Below are 26,726 nucleotides of genomic sequence, written 5' to 3' on the forward strand. Positions count from 1 at the left end.
AAAAAATTAATTTCTTAAAAAAGAACAGCAATAGCAAGAAGCCCTGCAGAACAGTGTACAGAATTATAAGGCCACTGCTTACATTTCCATAGGTCCAGTAGGAACTCTGACATCTATTGGATACCCCTGAACAGAAACACTCATCACATCCTTTAGGATTATCCTCTTGCAAATTGAAGAAGCCGGATTTGCAGCGGCTGCAGTCTCCTCCTTCAACATTTTCCTATAAATAGAAAGGTGTGTTAGCAACAGAGATGCTTTTCAAAATTAAGTATTGTCTCTATTTCTGTTTAAAAGAAATGTACAATATATTTTTTTATTTTACCTCTCAAACACATTTACAGTATAATGATGTTTTTAAGAATCTGCTCTAAAGTTCCTTAGTAAGCTATATTGTTTCTAATTGCACTGATGGGAAGGATTATTGGACACTCATCTACCCTAATCAAAGTTACAGTTTTGATCTAACTATATGTCAAGAGTGTGGAGTGTATGTTATGATAAATACAGCAACAAGTTAAACTGACTAATGTCAGTTTGGTTCACTGTGTCCATCATTGAACTACTTTGTCTTAGAACAGAAGACATATGATAAAATGAAAGACATTAATCTAATAACATGGATGTATAATAGAACATTGATGTTGTGCAGATGGCAAAATACTTTTCACATTATACACTAAAAGGAATACATTAGAGGAAACATAAGAACCCGATAGGTAAAGAAACTGGAGCAAACAGTCACAGTATTTCTTAGTGAGACTAAGGAGAAAAGGAGGGAAGTTTTCCCTGCCTAATTTTTACAGTGTTTCCTTTAATACAATGGAATAGCCAGTTAATCCCACAGCGATGAACGGAGTAATTCTCACTTGGTGCCTACTCACCAGATTGGTTTCATTAATCCTAGTGTGAGTATACTGAAAAAGTATTTTATAGATGGGCCTATAATGTTGACTCAACCCAGAGAAAGTCTATGATGAAAACCTAGGAGAGGTATCATCTTTCAATTTAAAGAATGGTTAAACATGACTAATAACTTCTAAATGAAGTCTCCTTGCTCTCCAGTAAACAGATTCTTAATACTCCCTACCCACACATTTGCTCCACATTTTTCCTCTTCCTTGAATTCTCTTATCACCTCAATTCTGAAACTTTCCTTTTCCTTAGAGAACTAGCTTCTCTCTCAACTGTTTTATATCCCTTTATATTTTTCCCTGTTACAACTACAGAAAAAGCATAGCTACCCCTGCTAAGATTGTTCTTCTCAGTTATAAACCATAATCTATTCCAAGGTAGAAACCCTATCTTACTTATCTTTAGAAGACCAAGGAATAATAGGGTTTCTGATAGAACACTTAACACCAATTTAATAAAACTTCATTAAGTTTAAATGAATCTCTTAGTGATTGTGTTTCTCATGCAGAGTAAAATGTTATGCTCACAGATGTTAATTAAAATATTTTATAACAAACCAGGTTTGGGCAGAAGGTAGGGATGATAAAAATTTGATAGCATATGAGAAAAAATAAAATGGGCTAGAATAGCATTAAAAAAAGAGATACATATATAAAAATAAACAAATAAAGATGTTCTCCTTGTATCTGAGAGAACAATTTGTTTGAAATTAACTTTTTGACTCAATTTTTATGACCCACTTATAACCTCAACCACCTCTACATCCCTGGAGCATAGATAAAGGGTTGTTTCTAGCCCAGTTTCATGTGTCAAACCTTAGTATCCTGGTATGTACATAAATTCAATTATTGCCATTGAAATTTTCACTGGTGTTTTATTTCTAAAGTGTATTTCAGATACTTTGAGATGCAAGATGTCAGTGAAACAAATCAAACTAATTTCAGACCTATGGTGACAAATAAATCCCCAAGGCCCTGAAGTTGAAAGCATCTTCAAAAGAGTACCGGTAGAAAAGATGAAACATAATTATAATTATAATCTAGCTTATCCCGTTGAGGACATAGTACAGCTGTTCTGCACATTGTGTTTTTATGTTTTTGGTCTAATCCACTTTTCATTTACTCTAATTTGAAAGCTTGTAATAGCACTTTTCTGAGACTTAGACTGAGTTCAACAACAAGACATTTTTTTTGGACAGTCGTTATATTTTCCTTAGCCACATTTTAGCCTGGCAATAGGAGCTTAAAAAGATTATGATTAAATAATTGAAATATTCAATTTCATCTAATGACCTGAATCAATACATTAGGGTAGAATTCTAGGGACTAAAAAAGAATGGTGAGTCAAGGTCTCTGTATTTACAAGCCAACATGTAGAGTTGAATGAAAAGATACATTCATGATCAAATATAAATATAATGCAAGGTGGACCATGATAAGTGCATCTTGTAAATAAATTATATTAAGGAAATGCAGAGGAGATGGATTAATGCCTGCTCTGAAGGCTTAAAAGGGCTTTATGAAAGGGGTGGAATTTGACCAAAACCTTGAAACATGGTTAAAAAATTCAATCTGTTGCAGGAGATAGAATGAGAGAGCCATGTTTCAAAGATACTGGGAACAAATAATAATCCAAAGAATAGAAGGTTTACTTATTATTTATTCTTTCAAAACACAGGTATTCAATATTTCCTATTTGCTAGGAACTTCACTCGGTACTTGGGTTCCCCTGACCTCACACAGTAAACCTTTAAAGCTGCCCGAAGAGATTTAGATATTCTCCCGTAAGAATTGTTAAAGTCATTAAGGGTTATTCAGCAGGAGTTTAATCAACAGAATTATACTTGAGATACTGAAGTTGGTAGTAGCAGGTAAAATGTTTATGAAACGTGAGACACTGGAACAAGGAAATCATTCATTACCGCATGGTGCAGTACGGCGTTAATTCAGCAGGCTTGAACTGCTCAAACCCTGTTTAATCCAAATTGAAAGACTGTCCCTTGAACAACTCCTGTGAGGTAACATATAAGCCCTTGGAAGTTCCTGCCTGATAAGAGTGTCATTTAATGCTTGGGTCCATGGGGTCACATCAGATACTTAATGCAAACACTGTGATTTATGGTGAATGCCTAGTTGTTGGTTTGTTTTTTTTTACCCGAGGCCCTGGCCACAATGTGTCAATTTGATCTTTGGGGGTTTTTTAGAGGATGAATAATTAGGGTCAATCATATGAGTGCTCCATATTTATATGACTGACCTCTAGTAAAAACTCTGGACACCAAGACTTGGGTGAGTTTCCCTGATTGACAATACTTCATATGTATAATCACACATTGCTGCTGGGAGAATTAAGCCCTCTCTATAATAACCTACTAGGAAAGGATAATTGTTTGGGGGTGATTGAAAACATTCTGGAATTTAGTGGTGATGGTTGTACAACCTTGTGATTATACTCAAAACCACTGAGTGGTAGATTTTAAAAGGGTAAATTTTATGGTATATAAATAATATCTTAACTTTTAAAATATATAAAAGGATATCTAGGTCGTTTTGCTTCCTTTAAAAGAAAAAAAGGAAAGGTTTCTCCTGGACTCTACCTATACACCTTTTCTCTTTGCTGATTTTAATCTGTATCTTTACATTTACTAAAACAAAACCATGAGTATAAGAGCTTTTCAGAGCTTTGTGATTCCTTCTAGTGAATCTTTGAAATTGAATGTGATCTTGGAGAACCCCAGCACACCACGATAAAGATGATAGGATGTCTACACTTTTAAAAACAAGTTAGTCAAGTGGTAGTTTTCCTTTGTTTATAATGATAATTTTTGAACCAACATATTTTAGACCCTGTTTCAAATCTTCAAATTAATCATATTCTGCCTTCCCACACCCAGTTCACTTCACCCTCTTCACAAGTAATCATCAACTCTTATAATATTTGCATATACCTCACATACAATTGCAAATTACATCTGCTTAAAGCCACAACCTTAAGTTTCTAGATTCCTACATTTTCAGTACTGAGTCTGTACCATAACTTTCTTTAGTGAGTGGCAGTTCCTAATGATTGACATAGAATCATTCAATCAAAAAGTGCTTGGTTCTTATTTTTCTCAGGCTCTATTACAGATAAATATTAAACTAAAACTAAAAAATCTACTTATGTATTGGTCCATATGGCCTAGTTAAAGTGCCTTTTAGAGCTAGTAGAAAAATGAAAATCAGGGGAAAAATATTTTTAGCTCACTAGATCTCTGCTTCTGGACATGTTTCAACATGTGTAGAATTAATTATATCAGATTTTACTTCTTATTTCCTTTTTCAAACTCCCTCAAGAGACTTCTTATTTTAATATTGTTTCCAAAATTTTCTTTGAAAAAAATGTTTTAAACTAGTTAACACTGGAGGACATCACAGTTTGACAATATATTCTATGTGTTTTTGAGTGGCACAATTCAAACATAGAAGCATGGTAGTCAGAAATTTTATTGCATAGTCATAAAAACAAAGGTTTCTCATCTACTAATAGTTTGATCTTGGTCGCTTGAATCTCAATTATTTTTATAGTTTCCCAAGTGGATCATTGCTTTTTCAGAACTTTTCGGTAACTCATCAATAACTCAAATCCATGAAGCATCCTCTTACTGTATTCTTAATTCCTTCTTGGAAGATCCTCTTGGTACGAATGGTCAGGGACTTTAATTTTCAAGAGTGAACCTTCTGCTTTATGGGTAGGTTCTTTGAGCAATTTCCTTTGTTATCAATATCAAGTTGTTAGTAAATGTTTTATAGATTATTTTTCACAGGTCCTTTATTCTCTTATTATACACATGCATTCATCAAATCATAGCTGAGTTACTAATATAAGACATGGTAAGAGATGCCAGAGAGAATATAAAAACTCCCTCAAGAGGTAGATGAATAAGGATAAAACAAAGTAGAAGGAAGTCCCTGCTCTAAGAGGAGTACTGAGTACATGCTTTGTATCTAACACCAGATTCATCATTAGAATCCTCTATCCAGCTAAAAAAAAACAAAAACAAAATCCATTAGTTTGAAAGAAAGAAATGTATTCCAAAATTTTCTTTCTTATTATTTGTGTGTGTGTGTGCACGCGCGCGCGTGCGTGTGGCAGAGAGAGATACAGAGAGAGGGACAGATAAGGACAGAGAGAAAGGGAGAGAGATGAGAAGCATCAATTTTTCGTTGAGGCACCTTAGTTTTTCATTGATTGCTCTCCCATATGTGCCTTGACAGGGGGCTACAGCAGACTGAGTGACTCCTTGCTCAAGCCAGCAATATTGGGCTCAAGCTGGTGAGCCTCGCTCAAATCAGATGAGCCCACTCTCAAGCTGGCAACCTCAGGGTTTCGAACCTGGGTCCTCCGTGTCCCAGTCTGACACTCTATCCACTACACCATTGCCTGGTCAGGCTTTCTTTCTTATTTTTAAAGTAAGTTTTATTGAGGTGACACTAGTTAATATAATTATAAAGATTTCAATGGCTCAATTCTATAACACATCTCTGTATACCATATATTGTATGTTCACCCCCCAAGTCAAATCCTTGTCCATCACCATTTATCCCGACTATATACTCCTCTACCTCCCTCCCCAAGGTTTTCATGATAAGATAAAAATAGGCTGTGGCAGCATTGTTCTCTCAAATTGGAATGTTTTCAGATGTAAGAATGCCTACTGGAGGTCACTTACTAAAATAAATAAATACGAACACTAAGACCACTATCCTTGTACCATGCTCTTGCCATTTATATTATATTATATTATAAGACCTTTAAGGGAAAATATATCCTGTACCTTGTCACCCATCCAACTCAGTTTGTAAATAAAAGATGTGAAAATAATTTATCCTTGAAATCTAATAATTATGATGAGAGTTTGTAGCTTCTGGTCCAAATGCCATTTTTTTCATAATGAGATTTCTCTTCCCTTTATCTATTTATCATCACTTCTTTGTATTGATAAATTTTTTGAAGAGTTATAGTTGATCATTGAACAACATAGGTTTGACCTGTGTGGGTCTACTTACACCCAGATTTTTTCAGTGATTATATATTTGGCCCTCCATATCCCCGGCTTTTGTGTATTTAGATTCAACCAACCCCAGATTGAAAACAGTATATTTAATACATAGTTAAGAATGCTCAGTGGGAAACCCAGGGATGTGAAGCGCTGACTGTCTGCATTGTTCTACACTGTTTTATATAAGGACTTGAGCACCTGAAGGGCTGACTGTCTGCATTGTTCTACACTGTTTTATATAAGGACTTGAGCACCTGAAGGGCTGACTGTCTGCATTGTTCTACACTGTTTTATATAAGGACCTGAGCGCCTGAAGGGCTGACTGTCTGCATTGTTCTACACTGTTTTATATAAGGACCTGAGTGCCTGAAGGGCTGACTGTCTGCATTGTTCTCCACTGTTTTATATAAGGACTTGAGCACCTGAAGCGCTGTCTGCATTGTTCTACACTGTTTTATATAAGGACCTGAGCACCTGAAGGGCTGACTGTCTGCATTGTTCTACACTGTTTTATATAAGGACCTGAGTGCCTGAAGGGCTGACTGTCTGCATTGTTCTACACTGTTTTATATAAGGACCTGAGCACCTGAAGGGCTGACTGTCTGCATTGTTCTACACTGTTTTATATAAGGACCTGAGTGCCTGAAGGGCTGACTGTCTGCATTGTTCTCCACTGTTTTATATAAGGACTTGAGCACCTGCAGCTTTTGGTATCATCTGGATTTTCAGAACCAATCTCTTACAGATACCAAGGGAAAACTGTAGTTAAGTTTTTGGGGAGTCAAAATTTATACACAAATTTTCCACCATGTTGGGGTCAGTCCTCCTAACCCCTGTATTATTCAAGAGTCAACTGTATTAACCTAAAACTTAATCATTTTTTTAAAAGTTGTTTTAACTACATATCTAAACAAAATGGAGTCTAATCTATTTTTCATATTTCCAAAGGGCAACTTTTGTCAATCCAGTAAATTTATTTTAATCCTTTATATTTAGACTCCAACAGTAATTCTTTCTAATTGACAACTTATTGGTCATATTTTCTTAAGACCAAGTATTCTACTTTCTTTATTTCAAAACCATTATTCTTGATGAGTATCTCAACAAAAACTAAATAGGTACTAATTATAGCCAATTATTTTAAATTGTTAATAATTATAATAAATATTTTTATTCACTTATATATTATAATAATAAAAAGTGTCAGTTCACTGTAGACCAGTGGATCTCAACCTAGCTAAAATTATGAAGACATTAAAAATACTCTTTAGTCATTTGTCTTATAATCATCCTCACCATAAAATTTTAATTATATAGGTATATTATATGTAAAATGTGAATATGCTTGACTTATGCATAAAATGATATATTTTTGCTCCTCAAAAAATCAATTTTCATTCCCTTAGGGAGAAATGTATGTTTTAGAGACATATTGCTATTGAATATATTTAGCTAATTATTTAATTAGATATACTGTGGACTACCCTACAACAAAATATGTTTATAAGAACTGCCCTTTTTTTTCCATTGGTACTAATTTTTCCCTAAAAACAAAGTTGAATTAGGAAAACCTTAGTAGGTTTTATTTATTTGTTTTTTGAAGTCAGATATTATTGAGTTGACATAAATTTTCTCTTTGCTGTAATTCCCTCAGCATAGTTTCTCTCTAGAGAAATAGTCATAACAGTTTCCCTGTATTTGTTTTCATGAAGCCACTTTATTATAAATTAGATACAACTTAGGCAATACATGTTTAACTGTGATTGTTATTCAACTGGGAATTCTATTGACAAAGTTACCAGAAATATCTTCAGCGACATTTAAGCTAATTTTTTGATATTTGCTTCAGAAATTTTGCAATTATGCTTATTTGTGTGTGTGTGTGTGGGGGTGTTTGTAGTCAATAATGTGTTTTCCTGTTATGGCCTCATTCTAATGCATCCTAGTGTTAAAATAAGTTAAAAGAAGATAATTAGATAATTAGTAATATTTGTTAAGTGCTTATTCTTTAAATATTGTATCAATTTTAATAATAAATGGTGGATGAAAAGAGAAAGAGAGGAAACAATAAATAAAAATTAGTTCTTGCTTTTTAAAATATTTCCAATATTAAAAAATTAACATAATATTTTGAACTGTGGCTTTTTCAAGAGATAAATTCCTACATGTACTTTTTTATGCTAAAAATTTTTTATCTGTAACTTAAATTTGGGATTAAATATATAAATTGAATTTCTTTTGTAGAAATGCCCTGGGTATGAGTTGAAAAAAAAATAATGATGTGATCATTCCTGTGCATAAATGAAAAATAGGAGGGAAATTTTAAAATAAATAAATAAACACATTTCCAAAATAGAATACTACTAGGCCAAGAAAAAAAAAGAAATCTTATCTTTTGCAACAGCAAGAATAGACTTGGAGATCAGAGGGGGCTGGGTGAGGGAGGGCAGAGGGACTGAACAACAAATCAAAAGCTCAGAAGTCCGGCCAATAGTGTGGTGTATGAAGTGGGGGTGGAGGGAGTAGGATATAGGGGGATAAATGGTGATGAACGATGCATGAACGTAGTGGGGTGAACACCTAATATGTTGAACAGAGATTTATTGTAGAATTGGGCACCCAATACCAGTGTCACTGCCAATAAACGTAATTTTTTAAAAAACTCAATGCAAAGCAAGATGAAAACAACTTTGATTTCTAGACCTTTACTTCATTATTTATCTTATTTATCTTTCTATTATAAGACTTCCATAAAGGTAAAAATATGTGTTTCTACCTAGATAAAGGTCAATTTATACTGTTTAACAGAGTCTGCATTCAACTGAGTTTTAATGGATACCATAACACAAAACTTTAAAAAAGATCATTTCTAGCATGGTGTACTTAAAATAAATACCAAGAGTCAGAATAGTGTTTACATTTAACTAGCTTATTATATATCTGAAATTGGCTTACCTTGTAATTCATAAGAAGCTATAGAAAGTTCAAAAATTTTAACAATGCATAAAAATTAGTAAATGTCTTTGTGTCTTAGCTGGTACTGTTTTCGTATTTTGAAATATAAGAATGATGTTCATTAATATCATTGTCTGAACAATAATTTAACAGAAAATCTTATGTATGAAGGTGATAGTAGTAGATACTGTGTTAAGAATTTCATTTACCAGTTTTTAAATGAGGAAATCCTTTTGTTTCCTTTCATTACAGAAATTTAAAATGTTAAATTATGAATTATTTTAAAGCAACAGAATAGTACCTGTAATGTGACAATTATCCATTACCCAAAACCTAAAGGTAAAAAAAAAAATACCATGTTTCATGTTTGCTTCAGATATATTTTTATTTATTTATTTTTTTAAAGACTTTATTTATTCATTTTAGACAGGGGAGAGAGAGAGAGAGAGAGAGGGAGAGAGAGAGAGAGAGAGAGGGGAGGAGCACGAAGCATCAACTCCCGTATGTGCCTTGACCAGGCAAGCCCAGGGTTTTGAACCAGCGACCTCAGCATTCCAGGTCAACGCTTTATCCACTGCGCCACCACAGGTCAGGCATGCTTCAGATATATTTTTAAAGAAATAATACTTAGGCACATTTGAATTTACTTCACTTGCATCCTGTTCCCCTTCCTTGTTTCTCTAGAGTTAACTCTTCTGAAATTAGTAGTTATTATATGTGTATTTTTTAAAAATTTCAAGTTATATATGTGTGTGTCCACACATTAAGAAACGGTTTTATGTTTTCAACTTTACATAAATGACAATGTAATGGTATTTGTTGTCTTCTGAAGTTTGTGAAATTTATCAATGTTTATACATGTGGACCCTATTTCACTCACTTGACTGATTCTTGTATCAATTTATATAAATATATTACACTTTATTTTTCTAATTGATTTATGGATATTTAGACTTTTTTCTAATATTCATTCTAACCAATTGGCCTATTTTGAACATTTTCTATATGCTTCTTTCTACATATTATATGAATTTCTTTAGGGTAAATGTCTAGATGTGATGTTGCTGGCTGACAGGATTTCAATATTTAAATAATACTAAACAATGTCTATTGTGCTCCTTAGGTTTTTTTTTTTTTTTTTTAATTTTTTTTTTCTTTTTGCATTTTTCTGAAGCTGGAAACAGGGAGAGACAGTCAGACAGACTCCCGCATGCGCCCGACCGGGATCCACCCGGCACACCCACCATGGGGGACGCTCTGCCCACCAGGGGGCGATGCTCTGCCCATCCTGGGCGTCGCCATGTTGCGACCAGAGCCACTCTAGCGCCTGGGGCAGAGGCCACAGAGCCATCCCCAGCGCCCAGGCCATCTTTGCTCCAATGGAGCCTTGGCTGCGGGAGGGGAAGAGAGAGACAGAGAGGAAGGCGTGGTGGAGGGGTGGAGAAGCAAATGGGCGCTTCTCCTGTGTGCCCTGGCCGGGAATCGAACCGGGGTCCTCCGCACGCTAGGCCGACGCTCTACCGCTGAGCCAACCGGCCAGGGCGCTCCTTAGGTTTTAATTCTAATTCATGCTAATAACAACAGTGATAAACATTTCTATTTTCCTAGATTTTCATCAGGTATCATTATTATCAGCTATCTTAACATTTAAAATTTTATCTTCTTCAATATCTTTTAAAAAATGATCTCTATTTAAAAATATTTCCAGGTATCATATATATATATATTTTTTTCTATTCTAAATATTTGTATTACATTTTCTAATCGGTTATCTCTGGTATATAAAATGTTACTGCACCTGACCTGTGGTAGTGCAGTGAATAAAACATTGAGCTGGAATGCTGAGGTCGCTGGTTCAAAGCTCGGGGCTTGTCTACTCAGGCAAAAAAACAAAGCAACTACTATGAGTTGATGCTTCCTGCTCCTTCACTTGCCCTTTCTCTCTTTTCTCTCTAAAACCAATAAATAAAATCTGAGAAAAAATTGGAAAGAAATGTTATTGCTTCTTATAGACTGATTCTCACATTCTGTAATCCAGTAGCACTCTCTGCTTGGTTCTAAGCACTTTTTTTATAAACAAAGTTGGTCTACGAATGGTTGACACTAGCAATAATCTGATATTTGTAATTTAAAATGTTTTTCTCTATTTTGACTGGTGGGCAGGTAGTTTACTAGCACTCTGGTGGTGAATGTCTTTCACCATCATTTATATACATACATACATACATATATATATATATATATATATATATATATATATATTCTTTAAACTGGGAACATAGAATTTTAATTTTTAAAGAAAAATTTTTAAAATTTCACTTCCAGCCTGGCCAGGTGGTGGTGTAGTGGATAGAGCATCAGACTGGGATGTGGACGACCATGGTTCGAGACCCCGAGGTCGCCAGCTTGAGCACGGGCTCATCTGGTTTGAGCAAAGCTCACCAGCTTGGACCCAAGGTTGCTGGCTTGAGCAAGGTGTTACTCAGTCTGCTGTAGCCCCACAGTCAAGGCACATATGAGAAAGCAATCAATGAACAACTAAGGTGTCGCAAGAAAAAACTGATGATTGATGCTTCTCATCTCTCTCCGTTTCTGTCTGTCTGTCCCTATCTATCCTTGTCTCTGAGTCTCTCTCTGTCTCTGTAAAAACAAAAAAAAAATCACTTCCATCCCCTCTCTTTCTTGTAATCACCATACTGTTATCTATGACTATGAGTATTTTCTTTGCTTAATCTTAATCCCTTCACTTTTTCTCTGTTATTTCTTAAATATTGTTTCTCTCCAATTATATCTCATCTCTTCTTTGGCAACTCCTGATAAACTTAAGTTAAAGTTTATTAGTTACCAGCCATGCCATTTAGCATCTCACAGCTTCATCTCCCTACATCAATTCCTCAGTCTGTATTTCTGATTCTCTACCCAGAAGTTTCTAATCACTTGTTCTACCATTCATTGAATTTTATATTTCAATGACTATGTACATTTTTTTTTATTTTAGAAATAAATTTTATTGAATTATTTCCTAAACTAAGAAATTATTCCTTTTTTTTTTTTTCAAGAGAGACAGAGAGAGAGGGACAGACAACGATAGACAGGAAGAGAGAGAAATGAGGAGTATCAGTTCTTCGTTGTGGTGCCTTAGTTGTTCATTGATTGCATTTTCATATGTGCCTTGACCAGGGGGCTCCAGCCAAGCCAGTGACCCCTTGCTCAAGCTGGTGACCTTTGGCTCAAGCCAGTGACCTTGGGGTCATGTCTATGATTCCATGCTCATGCCGGCAACCCTGTGCTCAAACCAGATGAACCCGTGTCAAGCTGGCAACATCGGACTTCAAACTTGGGTCCTCAGTGTCCCAGACAGATGCTCTAGCCACTGCGCCATTGCCTGATTAGGCATGATTATATATATATTTTACATATTTCTATTTCTATGATTTATATAACTACACATTTTTAGGTTTATACTATTTATTTCAGACTATCTTACTTTTTCTAGTTCTTAGCTTACAAATATTCAAACTTATGTGGCTTCTGGTTCTCTTCTGTGTAGTGCACTTGATTTACGGTGAGCTCTTTGTCAGTTGAGGCTATATACTTTATTTCCTGTGGGACTTGCATTTGCCTGACTTGAACAATGCTAGCACATAAAGAGAGAATAAAACTGACTCCATTCCCATGTGGCACATAGGCTGTGGGGTTTGATTCCTCTCAATACATTCATTCTTCCCCACCTAGAACTCTAAAGGAAAGAGAAAGTTTTCTAGCTTCCACTCCTGCCTTGCAGGTATAATTTTTCAGTACCGGTTGCACTATTTCACAGTCAGGGGGCATTTTTAGAGTCCAAGCTTAAGTGAATTCAGTTCCAACTTCCTTCTGTAATTCCAATCCTAATTTCATGTCCTAGGGAGGCCATTGAAACCCCAAACTTGAACCCCATTTTAGTACTAAGAACGGCACACCCACCAACCCTGTGACCTTAGTTGTTCAGTTTTGTTGAGCTTATGCTTAACTTAGTTTTCTCTCTTTGGTCTGACATCTAAGAATTTTCCTTACTTTCCTGAATCAACATGGTTACAAATTTATCTGTTCTGTTTTATCCAGCATATTGTATTTGAAACGGCAGAAATGGGAAAAGTGGTGCTTACTTTTCTAAGTATCATATTTTATTAAATATTTATTTATTTAAAACTTACAATAAAAAATAAATTGAGGACTGAACTTTCTCCTTAAAATGTCTACCTACTCAGAAGATATTTTTTTCTAACGAAAATTATGAAAGACTATTATATGTTACAGTGTGAGAAAATAAATGTGCAAATGTCTACTAGTGAAAAGGCAATTTGGAGATGAACACTTATATGAATATCATTTTATTTGAATGTAAGTCTCTATTAGCTTTGCTTCTCAATAAAGTATTACTTATTAAATAGCATTTTGATCTATATAATCCTTTGACACCTATGCCAAATCATGTTTGTTTGTTTGTTTTTTGTGAAACAGAATGAGCTATCACATTTTACTCTAAATTAATAAATGTCTTTTCAGTATTTCAATTTTTTGTATATTTTATTGAAACAATACATTCTTGTAAATGAGAAGCTATGTATTCAATTATATGATAGTATACTAGATGAACCAACTTTGTGATATAATTCTTTTGCTGAATACATATAATTAGTGGTTTTTAAAATTATGTAGATACTTAATGAAACCGGTGTTTCATGCAAGTTTTATCCTAAAATATTTGTTTATAAGAGCTTATATTCCTTTATTTAAAATCCCACACTGTTGAAGGACAACTATTTAATAACGCTAATTATTTCATTTTTCTTTTTCTTTTATAATTTCTTAATTGCTGTTTATTATTGTGTGTTGATTATCTGTGCAGTACTTCAAGTATCTTTGTAAAGAGGCATTTTTCTTATTAGCATTGCAATCCATCTCTGTACAATATGGAGACAGGCAGGCAGGCAGCAGGTGATAGGTCAGGAGGTTCCCTCGGAGATCTGCTAGTGGCTCCTGTTCTCTTGCTCTGAGTTTTGCAGCTATGGTTATCCAAGACTCTTGGGCCAAGAGAATGAACACGGTGAAGCCTGTCTTTCTCACTCAGGTAGCCCTTTCTTTGCCAACACCAAGCATCTCCACTGTACAAATGGTAGGTATAGAAAAACATTCCATTTATTTATTTATTTATTTATTTATTTATTTATTTATTTATTTATTTATTTATTTGCCAGTTTGATTTCCTATATTCTAGAAACTGGAGAAGTTTCTCTGCCATTTTACGCTCAGCTTGATCTCTTTTTTATTTGACCAAGTGATAAAGATTCAAGATTTCTGTGGTGGTTTGGAAAAGGAATAGAGCACACACAGGATATGTTTTGGTAAATATTAGAGAATATTTACTAAGAGCTTATAGGATTCCCCCCCAAAGACATACAGGATGAAGAGGGGAGGTGTTCTTTTTTTTTATTTATTTTTATAATTTTATTTTTTTAATGGGGCGACATCAATAAATGAGGATACATATATTCAAAGATAACATGTCCAAGTTATCTTGCCGTTCAATTATGTTGCATACCCATCACCCAAAGTCAGATTGTCCTCTGTCACCTTCTATTTAGTTTTCTTTGTGCTCCTCCCCCTCCCCCTTTCCCTCTCCCTCTCCCCCCTCCCCCGTAACCACCACACTCTTATCAATGTCTCTTAGTCTCACTTTTATGTCCCACCTCCGTATGGAATAATGCAGTTCCTGTTTTTTTTCTGATTTACTAATTTCACTTCGTATAATGTTATCAAGATCCCACCATTATGCTGTAAATGATCCAATGTCATCATTTCTTATGGCTTAGTATTTCATTGTATATATGTGCCACATCTTCTTTATCCAGTCATCTATTGATGGGCTTTTTGGTTGTTTCCATGTCCTGGCCACTGTGAACAATGCTGCAATAAACATGGGGCTGCATGTGTCTTTACGTATCAATGTTTCTGAGTTTTGGGGGTATATACCCAGTAGAGGGATTGCTGGGTCATAAGGTAGTTCTATTTTCAGTTTTTTGAGGAACCACCATACTTTCTTCCATAATGGTTGTACTACTTTACATTCCCACCAACAGTGTATGAGGGTTCCTTTTTCTCCACAGCCTCTCCAACATTTGCTATTACCTGTCTTGTTAATAATAGCTAATCTAACAGGTGTGAGGTGGTATCTCATTGCGGTTTTGATTTGCATTTCTCTAATAACTAAAGAAGATGAGCATCTTTTCATATATTTGTTGGCCATTTGTATTTCTTCCTGGGAGAAGTGTCTGTTCATGTAAGAGGGGAGGTGTTCTTAACAAGCCATCACCACAGATGGCTACACATTCCGGGTCTACTACAGGAATTTTTACATTTCAGATAATATTGGAATGAAATATACTGGATCTAGAAAATTCATTACATTGCTATACATGACAATTCCTTAACATGAACTGTGGACTTTCTGCCTGTTTACTGTCAATGATTAAGTACATAAATTACCCGTGACATGCAACATAAGCATACTATCTAACTATTATAATATTTAGCTTGGTATTTTGGACATTCTCATGAAATATATACTTCACTTTAATACTAATATTTACATGAAAAAAGTTAGAGCAAAGAAAAGAAATAACATCTATTTTTATATCTTAGTATTTTTATATCTTAGTCTTAGTATGGCATGCTAAATTTTCATTGGATTGTTTATTCTCAGCTAATTTAGCTAACACTGTCTGTTTCAAACATTTGGTACTGATTATGATAACTAAAGGATATCACTTTTATCATTTAAAGCTTGTACATGGTTCTGTGTTTCCTCTATGTGTATAAGATGCGGGTGTAATTTCTCTTTTGGTGTTAACGTGATGAGCTATTAGCTGAGCATGTACAACAAATAAAGTTGCATTTCTGAAAGTACTCTTAAAAGAAAATATTGAGCCTTTAATCAATACCACTAGACCTTCTTACATTTTGGTAATTAAATGAAAAGGTTTGAATATGGGATTTTCAGACCTATCCGGTATCAAACATCAGAAGGTTCAAAATCCACAGTGAAACTCTTGACTGAATTATATTCAGAATTACATATAAAGCTGAGTGTACTATACTTTCAAAAGTCTGCTATTTTTAGTGTTGTATAGTTTAAAATTACACTAGATCGGTAAAGGTGTTTTTGCTATAAAATGACACAGATTCTTAAGTTGACCTGTTCCCTGTGTATCTGTTGTTTTTAGACAAATGGCAGGTGCCTGCTACAGTGAACTTGGTAGACTTACAGGAGGAGCATACACAGAATAGGTAATGGATATGTTCTGGCGGAGTTGTAACAATTGCTTAATGCCAGTAGACATATCAGAGAAGTCAAGGAAAGTGACCTTCTGTTTTGAGAGTGGTATCCTACCAGAATAAACAAAGTACCTTGCAGTTACAGGGTCCTAAACAAGGGTCTTCATTTGTACTTCCTTCGCCACTGCAGTTACAGGGTTTGCAGTCTGGGTAGCCAGTGTAGCCCCTGGCACACCGACCACAGTTCATTCCTCCAAAGCCAGGTTTGCAATGACAGTATCCAGGTGCCAGACCTAAGAGGAGATTAGCCACATAGCAACAGTTTTAAAACAAATGTATAATTTACATCCGAAGGTTGTAATTATAGTAACCTTAAAAGCCTATTATCACACAAAAATTAGATTCGTGATGGACATCATGAAAGAACAGTTAAACCAAAGAACATAAGGTTTAATTAAAAGATGGCTATAATTTTCACATATACATAACATTTTGTAAGTTTTCTAAAATATTAGGAATTTTTTTAAAAGTAAAATTTCATAGATTCTACCAAAATTAGGTGCACAGAAAAACCACTGCAATGATCAAAGAGGAATTTTCATAACTCTGACCAATGACTCTAGATTAAGAATATGTAATTTGTGTATATCTTTTGGCTCATAAACCCCACAAGACAAAAAACAAAATGGAAAAGTGTCTTGAATATAAAATTATGCTACTTAAAACAAAACTTTAACAACTGTAATATAAATACAAAATTACTTAACACAACTAAGAAAAGGCTGTGTTCATGGGAATGAATATTTGGGAGATGAAAAATAGAGAAAGAAAATGAGAGCAGTTTAAATATACATTTTTTTAAAATAGAGAAATGCAAAAGACAGTTTTTGTTCTTGTTTTTAAAAAATAAAAAAAAGCATGCATGAATGAATGAATACAAGTGATTGACCTTCAACATGTGTAGAAATGTAAGAGCAAATCAGTAAAATATTCAGGGCACATAGGAGAAGCGCCCATTTGCTTCTCCACCCCTCCGCCGCGCTTTCCTCTCTGTCTCTCTCTTCCCCTCCTGCTGCCAAGGCTCCATTGGAGCAAAGATGGCCCGGGCGCTGGGCATGGCTCTGTGGCCTCTGCCTCAGGCGCTAGAGTGGCTCTGGTCGCAACATGGCGACGCCCAGGATGGGCAGAGCACCGCCCCCTGGTGGGCAGAGCGTCGCCCCTGGTGGGCGTGCCGGGTGGATCCCGGTCGGGCGCATGTGGGAGTCTGTCTGACTATCTCTCCCTGTTTCCAGCTTCAGAAAAATGAAAAAAAGAAAAAAAAAAATCAGTAAAATATTTTCTACCCAGAAAACAAAGGGAAAGAAGAAAAAAGGAAACATTATGATGAGAAAGCATAAAACAGAATGGAGAGGGACAAACACATATACAAGCCATATATATATATATATATATTTTTTTTTTTTTTTTTTTTGTATTTTTCTGAAGCTGGAAACGGGGAGAGACAGTCAGACAGATTCCCGCATGCACCTGACCGGGATCCACCCGGCACGCCCACCAGGGGTGGAGCTCTGCCCACCAGGGGGCGATGCTCTGCCCCTCCGGGGCGTTGCTCTGCCGCGACCAGAGCCACTCTAGCACCTGGGGCAGAGGCCAAGGAGCCATCCCCAGCGCCCGGGCCATCTTTGCTCCAATGGAGCCTTGGTTGCGGGAGGGGAAGAGAGAGACAGAGAGGAAGGAGGGTGGGGGTGGAGAAGCAAATGGGCGCTTCTCCTATGTGCCCTGGTCGGGAATCGAACCCGGGTCCCCCACACGCCAGGCCGACGCTCTACCGCTGAGCCATCGGCCAGGGCCACAAGCTATATAGAAGTAGGTTAAACCATCTCACTGTCTCTATTAAAACCATGTGCATTTAATGTTCACAAAAGATACACAAAATGATGAGAAATATGAAAAAATAAAAGAATAAATATATATTAAGAAAGCATTTAGTAAAGTAAAAACTATTGTAGTAATATTAATAAGGTCTAACGTAAAATTGAATTTAAAAGATTCAATAGAATAAGTTCTCATTTTACATTGTTAAAGCTCCAATAGAAAATATGATTTAAATTTTTATGCTTCAAATAAGCACTAATTATAGTACAAAAATATATAAATTACAAAAGGCAGTAGAAATAAAAAAATGTCCAAAATTGATGTCTCAGAATGACAATCTTACCATTTTAAATATTTATAAGTAAATTTAAATAAAAGATAATTAGATATAAAAATATGAATTATATAATATTTTACTATATGGTATAAGGTATACAAAGATAAATATCTGATGTAGCTTACCTATGACTAATCCACAAAAATGTTCAATTTCTCAGAGCAGAAATTATCTAAAGCTTCTTTTCATTTTTATGGTTACAATCATGCTTTATTTGCTAAGATTTTATTTTTATTTTTAATTTATTGTATTAACATGGTTTCAACTGTTCTGTTCAATATATCACCCTCTACCCCTAACATCGTGCCCCATTACCCATGCAAAGTCTCTTTTTATTCCTATTTCACCTCTTTGCCCCCCCCGCCCCCTACCTCCACTCCCCCTTTCCTTCTGGGGATTGCTACCCTGTTGTCTGTAGCTGAATTATGTATGTATAACGTGGCTAATCCCTTCACCTTCTTTTAAAACTTGTTTTCTTAACAGAAATTACTACTTTTAATTTGTAACCAATACTATAATAAATTAAGGTTAAATTAATTATTAATAACAAGATGAGAGAATTTTATACAAAATTTAATCTCTCTAAAAATTAGTAAATAATCTCTTAGTAAATCTTGAGATAAAGAGAAAAACAAGAATCCAATTCCAGATTAGATCGTTTTCTACATAGAAAATGACACCCCCCCAAAAAAGCAACTTATCTATTGAATATTAAAAAGAAACAAACAAAAAACTAAAGCCAAAAGTGAGTTTATAAACTTACTGTTATTATTTAAAAAATAATGTTTATAAATTAATATTAATTTTATGTAATTATACAAATATAAAAAACAGAATAAACACTGCAAGAAAAAGAAAAGAGGAAGATTTTAAAAATAAACAAAATGAAAAACAAGTAAAAAGAGCACCTTAAAGAAAGTAAATCAAGATTATCAAAAAAGGACAAATGATCAAAGAATTACCACAGAAAAGTTTTGTGCTAGTTATTTTTTAGAGAATATTTTCAATATTTTAAACTTATAGGGCATATAAAAATGGAGAGCTGTGTAATTCATTTTATGAAGCTAGTAAAAAATTATTATCAATATTTAATGCAGATAATTCAAAATAAATATAATAACAGCTAATACTTAAGTCACACTACTTACTTGATGTTACACAGTATACTTAGCATTACACATTACATAAACATTAATTCAGTTAATATTCAAAACATCATACAAGATAGGCACTATTTTCTTTCCCATTTTACAGATGAAGAAGCTAAGGCACAAAGAAATTAAGTTATTTACGAAAGTAGCACAGTGAGTAGGTTTCAGAACCAGAATCAATTTATCAAATGAATCCAGAGGAGAAAATTCTAAATAAATTAAACATTAAACTGAATCCTAATGTACATTATTCAGTGATGATAAATATTGTCTAATTTTAATAAATTTATTTTAACTTATATATATAGTTCAAATAGAAATGTAATGATTTAATAAAGGTTATAAAAGCATTTCCAAAAATTAACCTTTATTTTTCATTTTAAAATATTCAGACACTAAGTTTATGTGTAGATGTAACTCCATGTAATAACCAATCCCTATCTTAACTTTGCTTTTGGAAATACTATAAACTAGAAGTCCATAGACCCCCTCCTTTGTTCAGAACACTTAACAATTCAGTATAAAATTAAGGATGGATAGGTAGGTAGGTAGATAGATAGATAGATAGATAGATAGATAGATAGATAGATGACAGATGAATGAGAGAAAGAGAGGGAAAAAAAGAAAGAAAAGAAAGAAAGGAAAGAAAGAAAGCAGAAAGAAAGAAAGAAAGAAAGAAGAAAGAAAGAAAGAAAGAAAGAAAGAAAGAAAGAAAGAAAGAAAGAAAGAAAGAAAGAAAGAAAGAAAGAAAGAAAAGAAAGAAAGAAAGAAAGAAAGAAAGAAAGAAAAAGAGAGAGAGAAAGGAGGGAAGGATGGAAAGAAGGAAGGAAGGAAGGAAGGAAGGAAGGAAGGAAGGAAGGGAGGGAGGGAGGGAGGGAGGGAGGGAGGGGAAGAAAATGATTGTGCTGGTATAAAATAAATTTCTTGTAGATATTAGAAATTACAAAAATAATAACATTTTAGCCCTTATGTCAGTGTCTTTCCTGGAGCTGACTGATTCTGATAGAGTGTGGAATATGGTTTTATGAATGAAAAGATAAATTCTAGGCACTATTCAAGTTAGGAGGCCATAATAGAAAACTTCATATAAATTCAAAGGTCCTGAAAGGGTAAACTAGGAAATATACACATGAGCATGCACACGTAATAACCATAATTGAAACACATAGGAAAACAAGGCCCCAGTGAATAAGAGCAGAAAATCCAAACTGCAAATTCCGACTCATATAAATAACAGAGAGTGTTACTCAGAGATTCAGAAAATAAAATATATTTAATATGTTTAAAGGTCTAATAAGGTGACAGAAAGTGATTTGACTTTGGGTGATGGGTATATAACATAATGAACAGTTCAAATGCTATAGAACTGTTCACCTGAAACCTATGTACTCTTATTGATCAATGTCACCCTGTTGAAGTTAATCTTCTAAATAAAATTTAAAAATTAAAAAAACAAAATAAAAATAAAAATCTATACAGAGTAAGACATGTGCAATTATAATACTACAAATCTTGATTACTGTATTTCAGTTTTTAAATAAAAATAATTACTGTTCTAGAACCAGTTATAACTCTGCAAGCTTGAAAATATAAAAATGAAATTGAGAGACATTGCAACATTTGTCAGAAAATCCATGGAATGTGTAGGAAGGGTCTTTTTCTCAGATTGCATAGTGTGATCTCAAAAGATGCTATCTAAATTTAATAGATCATGAAAGAGAGATTTAAGCCTTTTATTTAACATAACAAAGATACCATAGAAGCAATACAAAATAAAAATATATAAATGGTGGAGTGAATAAAAGATGTGGTGTGAATGACACCTTTCTTTGTCTTTGAAGATGAAGAGTCAAGAGGCAATATTCAACAGTGAGTAAAAAACTGTTAAGAAGATTATTCAGATATTGTTTGGAAGATAAGTACTTACGAAAGAACTTAATGGGAGAAAAGACCCAATGTGGTTAATTTTGGAAATGAAACTGAGAATAAATAAGTTGAAAGGGACACTACTGTTATTTATTTTCTTTCCTATTGTTAAAATTTTACTTTATTATATACTGTTTATACAATAATCAAAAAATATTTTTATGCAAAGATCTTTATTAAGGCAAAAAACAAAAATTAGAAATAGTTTTAATATCTATATAAAGTTGAGTGGGTAAATCATTTATGGTACTCCCATATAATGATGTATGTATTATTCAGGAGCTAAAACTAGATTTCAGAGCAACTTTTAATATATACCAAGAAAAACTTATATGTACAGTTAACACAAAAATGTTAATAGTCTTATCCATGCTGAATTACCACTGCATTATATACTCATTTTTCTACTTTATTATTTTTTATAAATTTTTAAACAATAATCCATGTTTTAAAATCAGGAAAGAGTTAAGTGATATTATTGAAAATAATATGATTCAGTTGTAACTGTAAAAAGATAAGGAACCTAGAAATGAAAAATGACCTAAATAATTCACAATTTGAATATTAAAATAATATCTTTAATATTTTAAGTTTTAAAACTACATGGCTTAAATTGTTAATCATACAGTTTTATGAAGAAAGCAAGTAAGCTAAATTGTGCCAAAGCAACATTGCCAGTCCTTTAATTTGAAAGTTTTTGTGAGAAAAACCTATTTTTGTCTTTCCAAAGTAGAGAAGAATCCACTGGAAAATATATATAAAGAAATTGTTTCAGATATATTCTATGAATTTTCTACTTAATTTTGGCAAGGAACTCTCTTCTAGCTCCTAACATTTTACACCAAGAAGTTATTATAGCATTTGACTTCTTAATGTTTGGAGTTCATCATAAACTTCAATCCTTATAGAAAGTATTTGGCTTAAATTAGCATCCTCCACTTCCCCTTCATAAGATAATGACTAATACCTTTCATGTACACTTCTTTATGCACACTTTTTATTTTTCATATATTTTCTTCTAATCTCTTTTCCCATTATAGCATACACATCCTTCAATAAATTCATATCATGATATCATTTGATTTCATGATAGAAATGATAGAAACTACAAAATAATCTAATAAATAACAAGACAGGCTGACCAGGCAGTGGAGCATTGCATAGAGCATCAACCTGGGATGCTAAGGACCCAGGTTTGAAACCTTGAAGGTTGCACGCTTAAGTGAAGGCTCACCATCTTGAGCACAGGGTCACTAGCTGGAGCATGGAATCGTTGACATGATCACATGGTCATCAGCTTGAGCCTAAAGGTTGCTGGCTTGAAGCCCAAGGTCACTGGCTTGAGCCTAAGGTCTCTGGCTTGAGCAAGGGGTCACTGGCTCAACAAAAGGGCTGTAACTATGAGTTGATGCTTCTCATCTCTCTCTCTCTTCCTGAGTGTCTGTCCCTGTCTGTCTGTCTGTCTCTCTTCAAAAAATAATTGAATGAATGAATGAATGAACAAATGAATATATAGAAAGACATAAAATAATGCCATACACCACCAATTATTGTTTACAGAAGACATGTGGACAAGTTCTGCCGGGGGTGAGGATGACGGAGGAGCAAAGACCCAACTCCAGGGACCAGGTTCAGTGATGCAGATCCACTTTATTCAGGAAGTAGGCTACCTTATATACATGGGTTCAGCCTATAGGATGTTACAGCGTGTCCTTCATAGCCAATGGCTGAAAAGATCAGGGTGCTGCGTGGTTGGCACTCAGTCACTTCCTTATAGCGGGCGACCTTCCTTCCTGGGTATGCCCAGGAGGCTTCTGGGAGCTGGAGCATTCTCAGAGCATTGCAGCAGCTGCAGCTGCTAAGAATGTGCTCTGTGCTCCACCCACAAAGACACATATGCATAGATATGTAAATATGTACTTGTGCATAATGCAATACAAATTATTCTATCATTCTTCTAAAGCACTATAATTAAATGCAAAATTAACTATGAAGATGAATAAAAAAAACTGCTCTTGGAGAGAAATTTGAAAAATATAAAAACAAATTCATTACATGAATGAAACTTACTGTAAAACATTCTCCTATAAAAATATTATTTATTTGGCTTTTAGTTTGTCCTTTCATTAGAACAATGGCTATCTACAATGGCTCTCACCTCGTTGAGTATGTTTTTCATCCTTGACACAGACTTCACTTAAGGAACCAACTGGATCACAGTGGCATGGCTGGCATGGTCTTGGATAATTTGGAGATACCTAATAAAAATATTAAAATGCTTTTAAAAAAGTGTAAAAAAACACCAATATTTTTTAAATTCAGCAAACTTTTAACAACAAATTAACTATAATAATATATAATAATACATAAAATAGGGAAAATTATAATATAAAAAGTACCTTTAATATATGTTCCCAATTTCTAAAATCCACTTCTTTTAAATGAATAATCAAAATAACGAAGACATAATAAACTTATATATATTTGTTACCTAGATTTAACAATTATCAGTTTAATTAATCATTAACAAGATTTTATTGTTTTGTAAGATCTTATCCTTTGCTGAAGTTACTAAAGAATATCTCAAATAGAGAATATTTTAATTCCTAGTCATTTCAGTATGCATCTTTCATTAATAACCACAGTGTCATTATCACAACAAAAAATTATATATATTTTTTGATATTCTTTAATACACATTCCCTAATAAAATCTTCCTGATTGTTTTGTTTTCTAATTACAATATAGTTCAAAATTAGTAATTTTCCCCAAATTAATTTTCAACAATTGATTATTGTATAATAGGCATTGATCACTGTACAATTAATTAAAAAGAAATTTATGTTTTACGCTTAAAAATTAAATATTTCAATTAAAACTTGGTTTTCTGGAGAGACAGCACAATCAGGGAAGAAACAGTGTAAGCACTATAGTTAGATAAACTGGAGCTCATATCCCAGTGTGACCACTTACTGGTTGTGTGGCTACTGTAATTTCTTTACTTCCTTGTAAAATAGGGATAATAATAACAACTACAGTGATGTTATTAAATTTAAAAAGATTATAAGATTCCTCATGGGAATTAAATATGCAATATAACTAGATTTTATTGTTGCAATATTTTAATTAAACAAATCTAGGTTGTACTAATATACTATATAGACAACATTTATTTTCCAAAAATATACTAAATTATTTGCCTAGGAAATACTGAACTATTGCATATATATTTATATATTGCATATATATTTATATATATATATATGTGCGTGTGTGTGTATGTGTGTGTATGTATAAAATTTCCCTTAAAATATACCCTTTGTATTTTTATATGACTAGGTTCAATTTACAAATGAAAATTTGTTTGCTAATATGTCAAACAACTAGAGAGTTGTTTACATGTCAAATAGAATATCAATCAACTGTGTCCTCAGATCAGTTTTAAAATCATTTAAGACACTTTCAGTTATCCCCTATTATAAAGTTAGGATTTTGCATAGCAGAAACTTAAAGCCTGCTCTCTGCCCTAAATACCTTATAGGAATAACAGATTTGAGAGACATTGATTAAAGAGAATGTGCCAAGTGATAAAACAAACATACAAATAGAGTATTAAGAGGAAAACGAAGAAGGAGTAATAGCACCACAAAATGAAGTTAATCAATATTTTACTGAAAAAGTGGCATTTAGACTAGATCTTGAAGTAAATAGCAATTTGAGAGTAGAATTGTTAGAAAAGTTTTTTTACTCAGAAAAAAACAGAAAAGTGAAACATGAAAAATACCTGTGGGCACATGGCAAAAATTTTATTTTGGGTAAAATCTTAGCTTTTATAAATATAACTTATTCCAGTGATGAACTTGAGTGAACCAAATCCTCCTAATTCATTATCCCTCTGTGGTAATTGGGGATAACAACCTGAATTGGATTGTTGGTCAGGAAATCTTCTAATATATCAGATTCTATAAATATATCTACATTACACTTGACTTTTAATTTTATTAAAATAATAATTCAGATTACTAATAGTCTTTAAAGTAAACATTGACATATGTATACACATAATGTGTGTATTTATATGTGTGTGTATATATATACACATATTTTAACTATTAAATATATGTATTTAGTAAATATAGTTAAATTTATATTTTTAGATAATTTTAAGAATATCATAAAAGTTATTTAGCTGCAAAAATACAATGCCAATATTTTTATTTCTATATCTTTATAAAAATGCAATAAACTTCTACCTAAAAATTAAGCATCTGAAAGAATTTAATATTTTTAACATAAATGTATTATAAATATTTACAAGTATTAAATTATCAAAATCTAAGCTCTGATTTACTTAAGTACTTGACTTTTAATCAATGATTAATCTAGCTTCCAGCTTTGGTCATGTAGGAAGCAAAGTCTCATATAAAAATTATGAATTATTAAAGAAAAATAGAGAAATAAAATATTTGAGGACTTGAGAGAATAATAAAAAGTAGGCTAAAGTTTGAAATATTTGAGATTTGAAAGAAAATATACCAGATGAGATCCATATTAACATAAGGTAGCACCAAAATCTGCATATCAATACCCTTGAAATGCATAATGGATCCTTTAATTGCACATTTATTCAAGAGACACCAGGATATCCAACAAATAGCAATAGCTGGAAAGCTGAATGATCTGGGTAGAATTATCAGGTCTGCACACCATAATTTAAACATAAATTGGAGTTGTCTACCAAATTAGAAAGGTTAAAGACCTTGAGCTTTCTATTAATTAACCCTCACACAATGTAAAAGCAGGCCTCCAAAATTTCATGGTGATCAAATCCATAAGTTGAATACAATTAGAACAATGTCAAAAATCTTCCAAGGAAGATAACAGAATCATTTTTCAACACTGTATTTGTTACAATGTCTTGCATAAAACATAACTTACTAGACATGAGAAGAAACAGGAAAGTACAGTACTTATTTAAAGAAAAAGTAAATCAAAGCAGAAACTTAAGGTGTCCAATGTATTGAAATTAGCAGACAAGAATCTATGCAAGTATTATATATTTAATTCCAAGAACATAAAATATATGTATAATGAGTGAATGCATGGATTACCAAATTTCCCATGCACCCTTTTTTGAAAATTTGGGGTCTAAAACTTGTTGCCTCTTATGCAGTGGTTGTAGATTTTTTTACTTGAATTTCCCACTTTGTGC

General features: G+C 33.4%; 1 protein-coding gene across 4 annotated transcripts in view; it reads right to left on the bottom strand.

Moving 5' to 3' along the window:
- LAMA2 (laminin subunit alpha 2) overlaps positions 1–26,726 on the bottom strand; it is a 627,903-nt gene that overhangs the window by 325,821 nt on the left and 275,356 nt on the right. For all 4 annotated transcript variants that reach the window (XM_066373271.1, XM_066373270.1, XM_066373269.1 and 1 more), the window contains exons 9-11: positions 23,673–23,772; positions 16,358–16,518; positions 83–223 (exon numbers count right to left, since the gene is read on the bottom strand). In XM_066373271.1, the coding sequence (XP_066229368.1) occupies positions 83–223; positions 16,358–16,518; positions 23,673–23,772 (402 nt within the window). The remainder of the gene's footprint in view (positions 1–82; positions 224–16,357; positions 16,519–23,672; positions 23,773–26,726) is intronic.

Source organism: Saccopteryx leptura, chromosome 3 (genome assembly GCF_036850995.1).
Source record: "Saccopteryx leptura isolate mSacLep1 chromosome 3, mSacLep1_pri_phased_curated, whole genome shotgun sequence".
Taxonomy (NCBI): domain Eukaryota; kingdom Metazoa; phylum Chordata; class Mammalia; order Chiroptera; family Emballonuridae; genus Saccopteryx; species Saccopteryx leptura.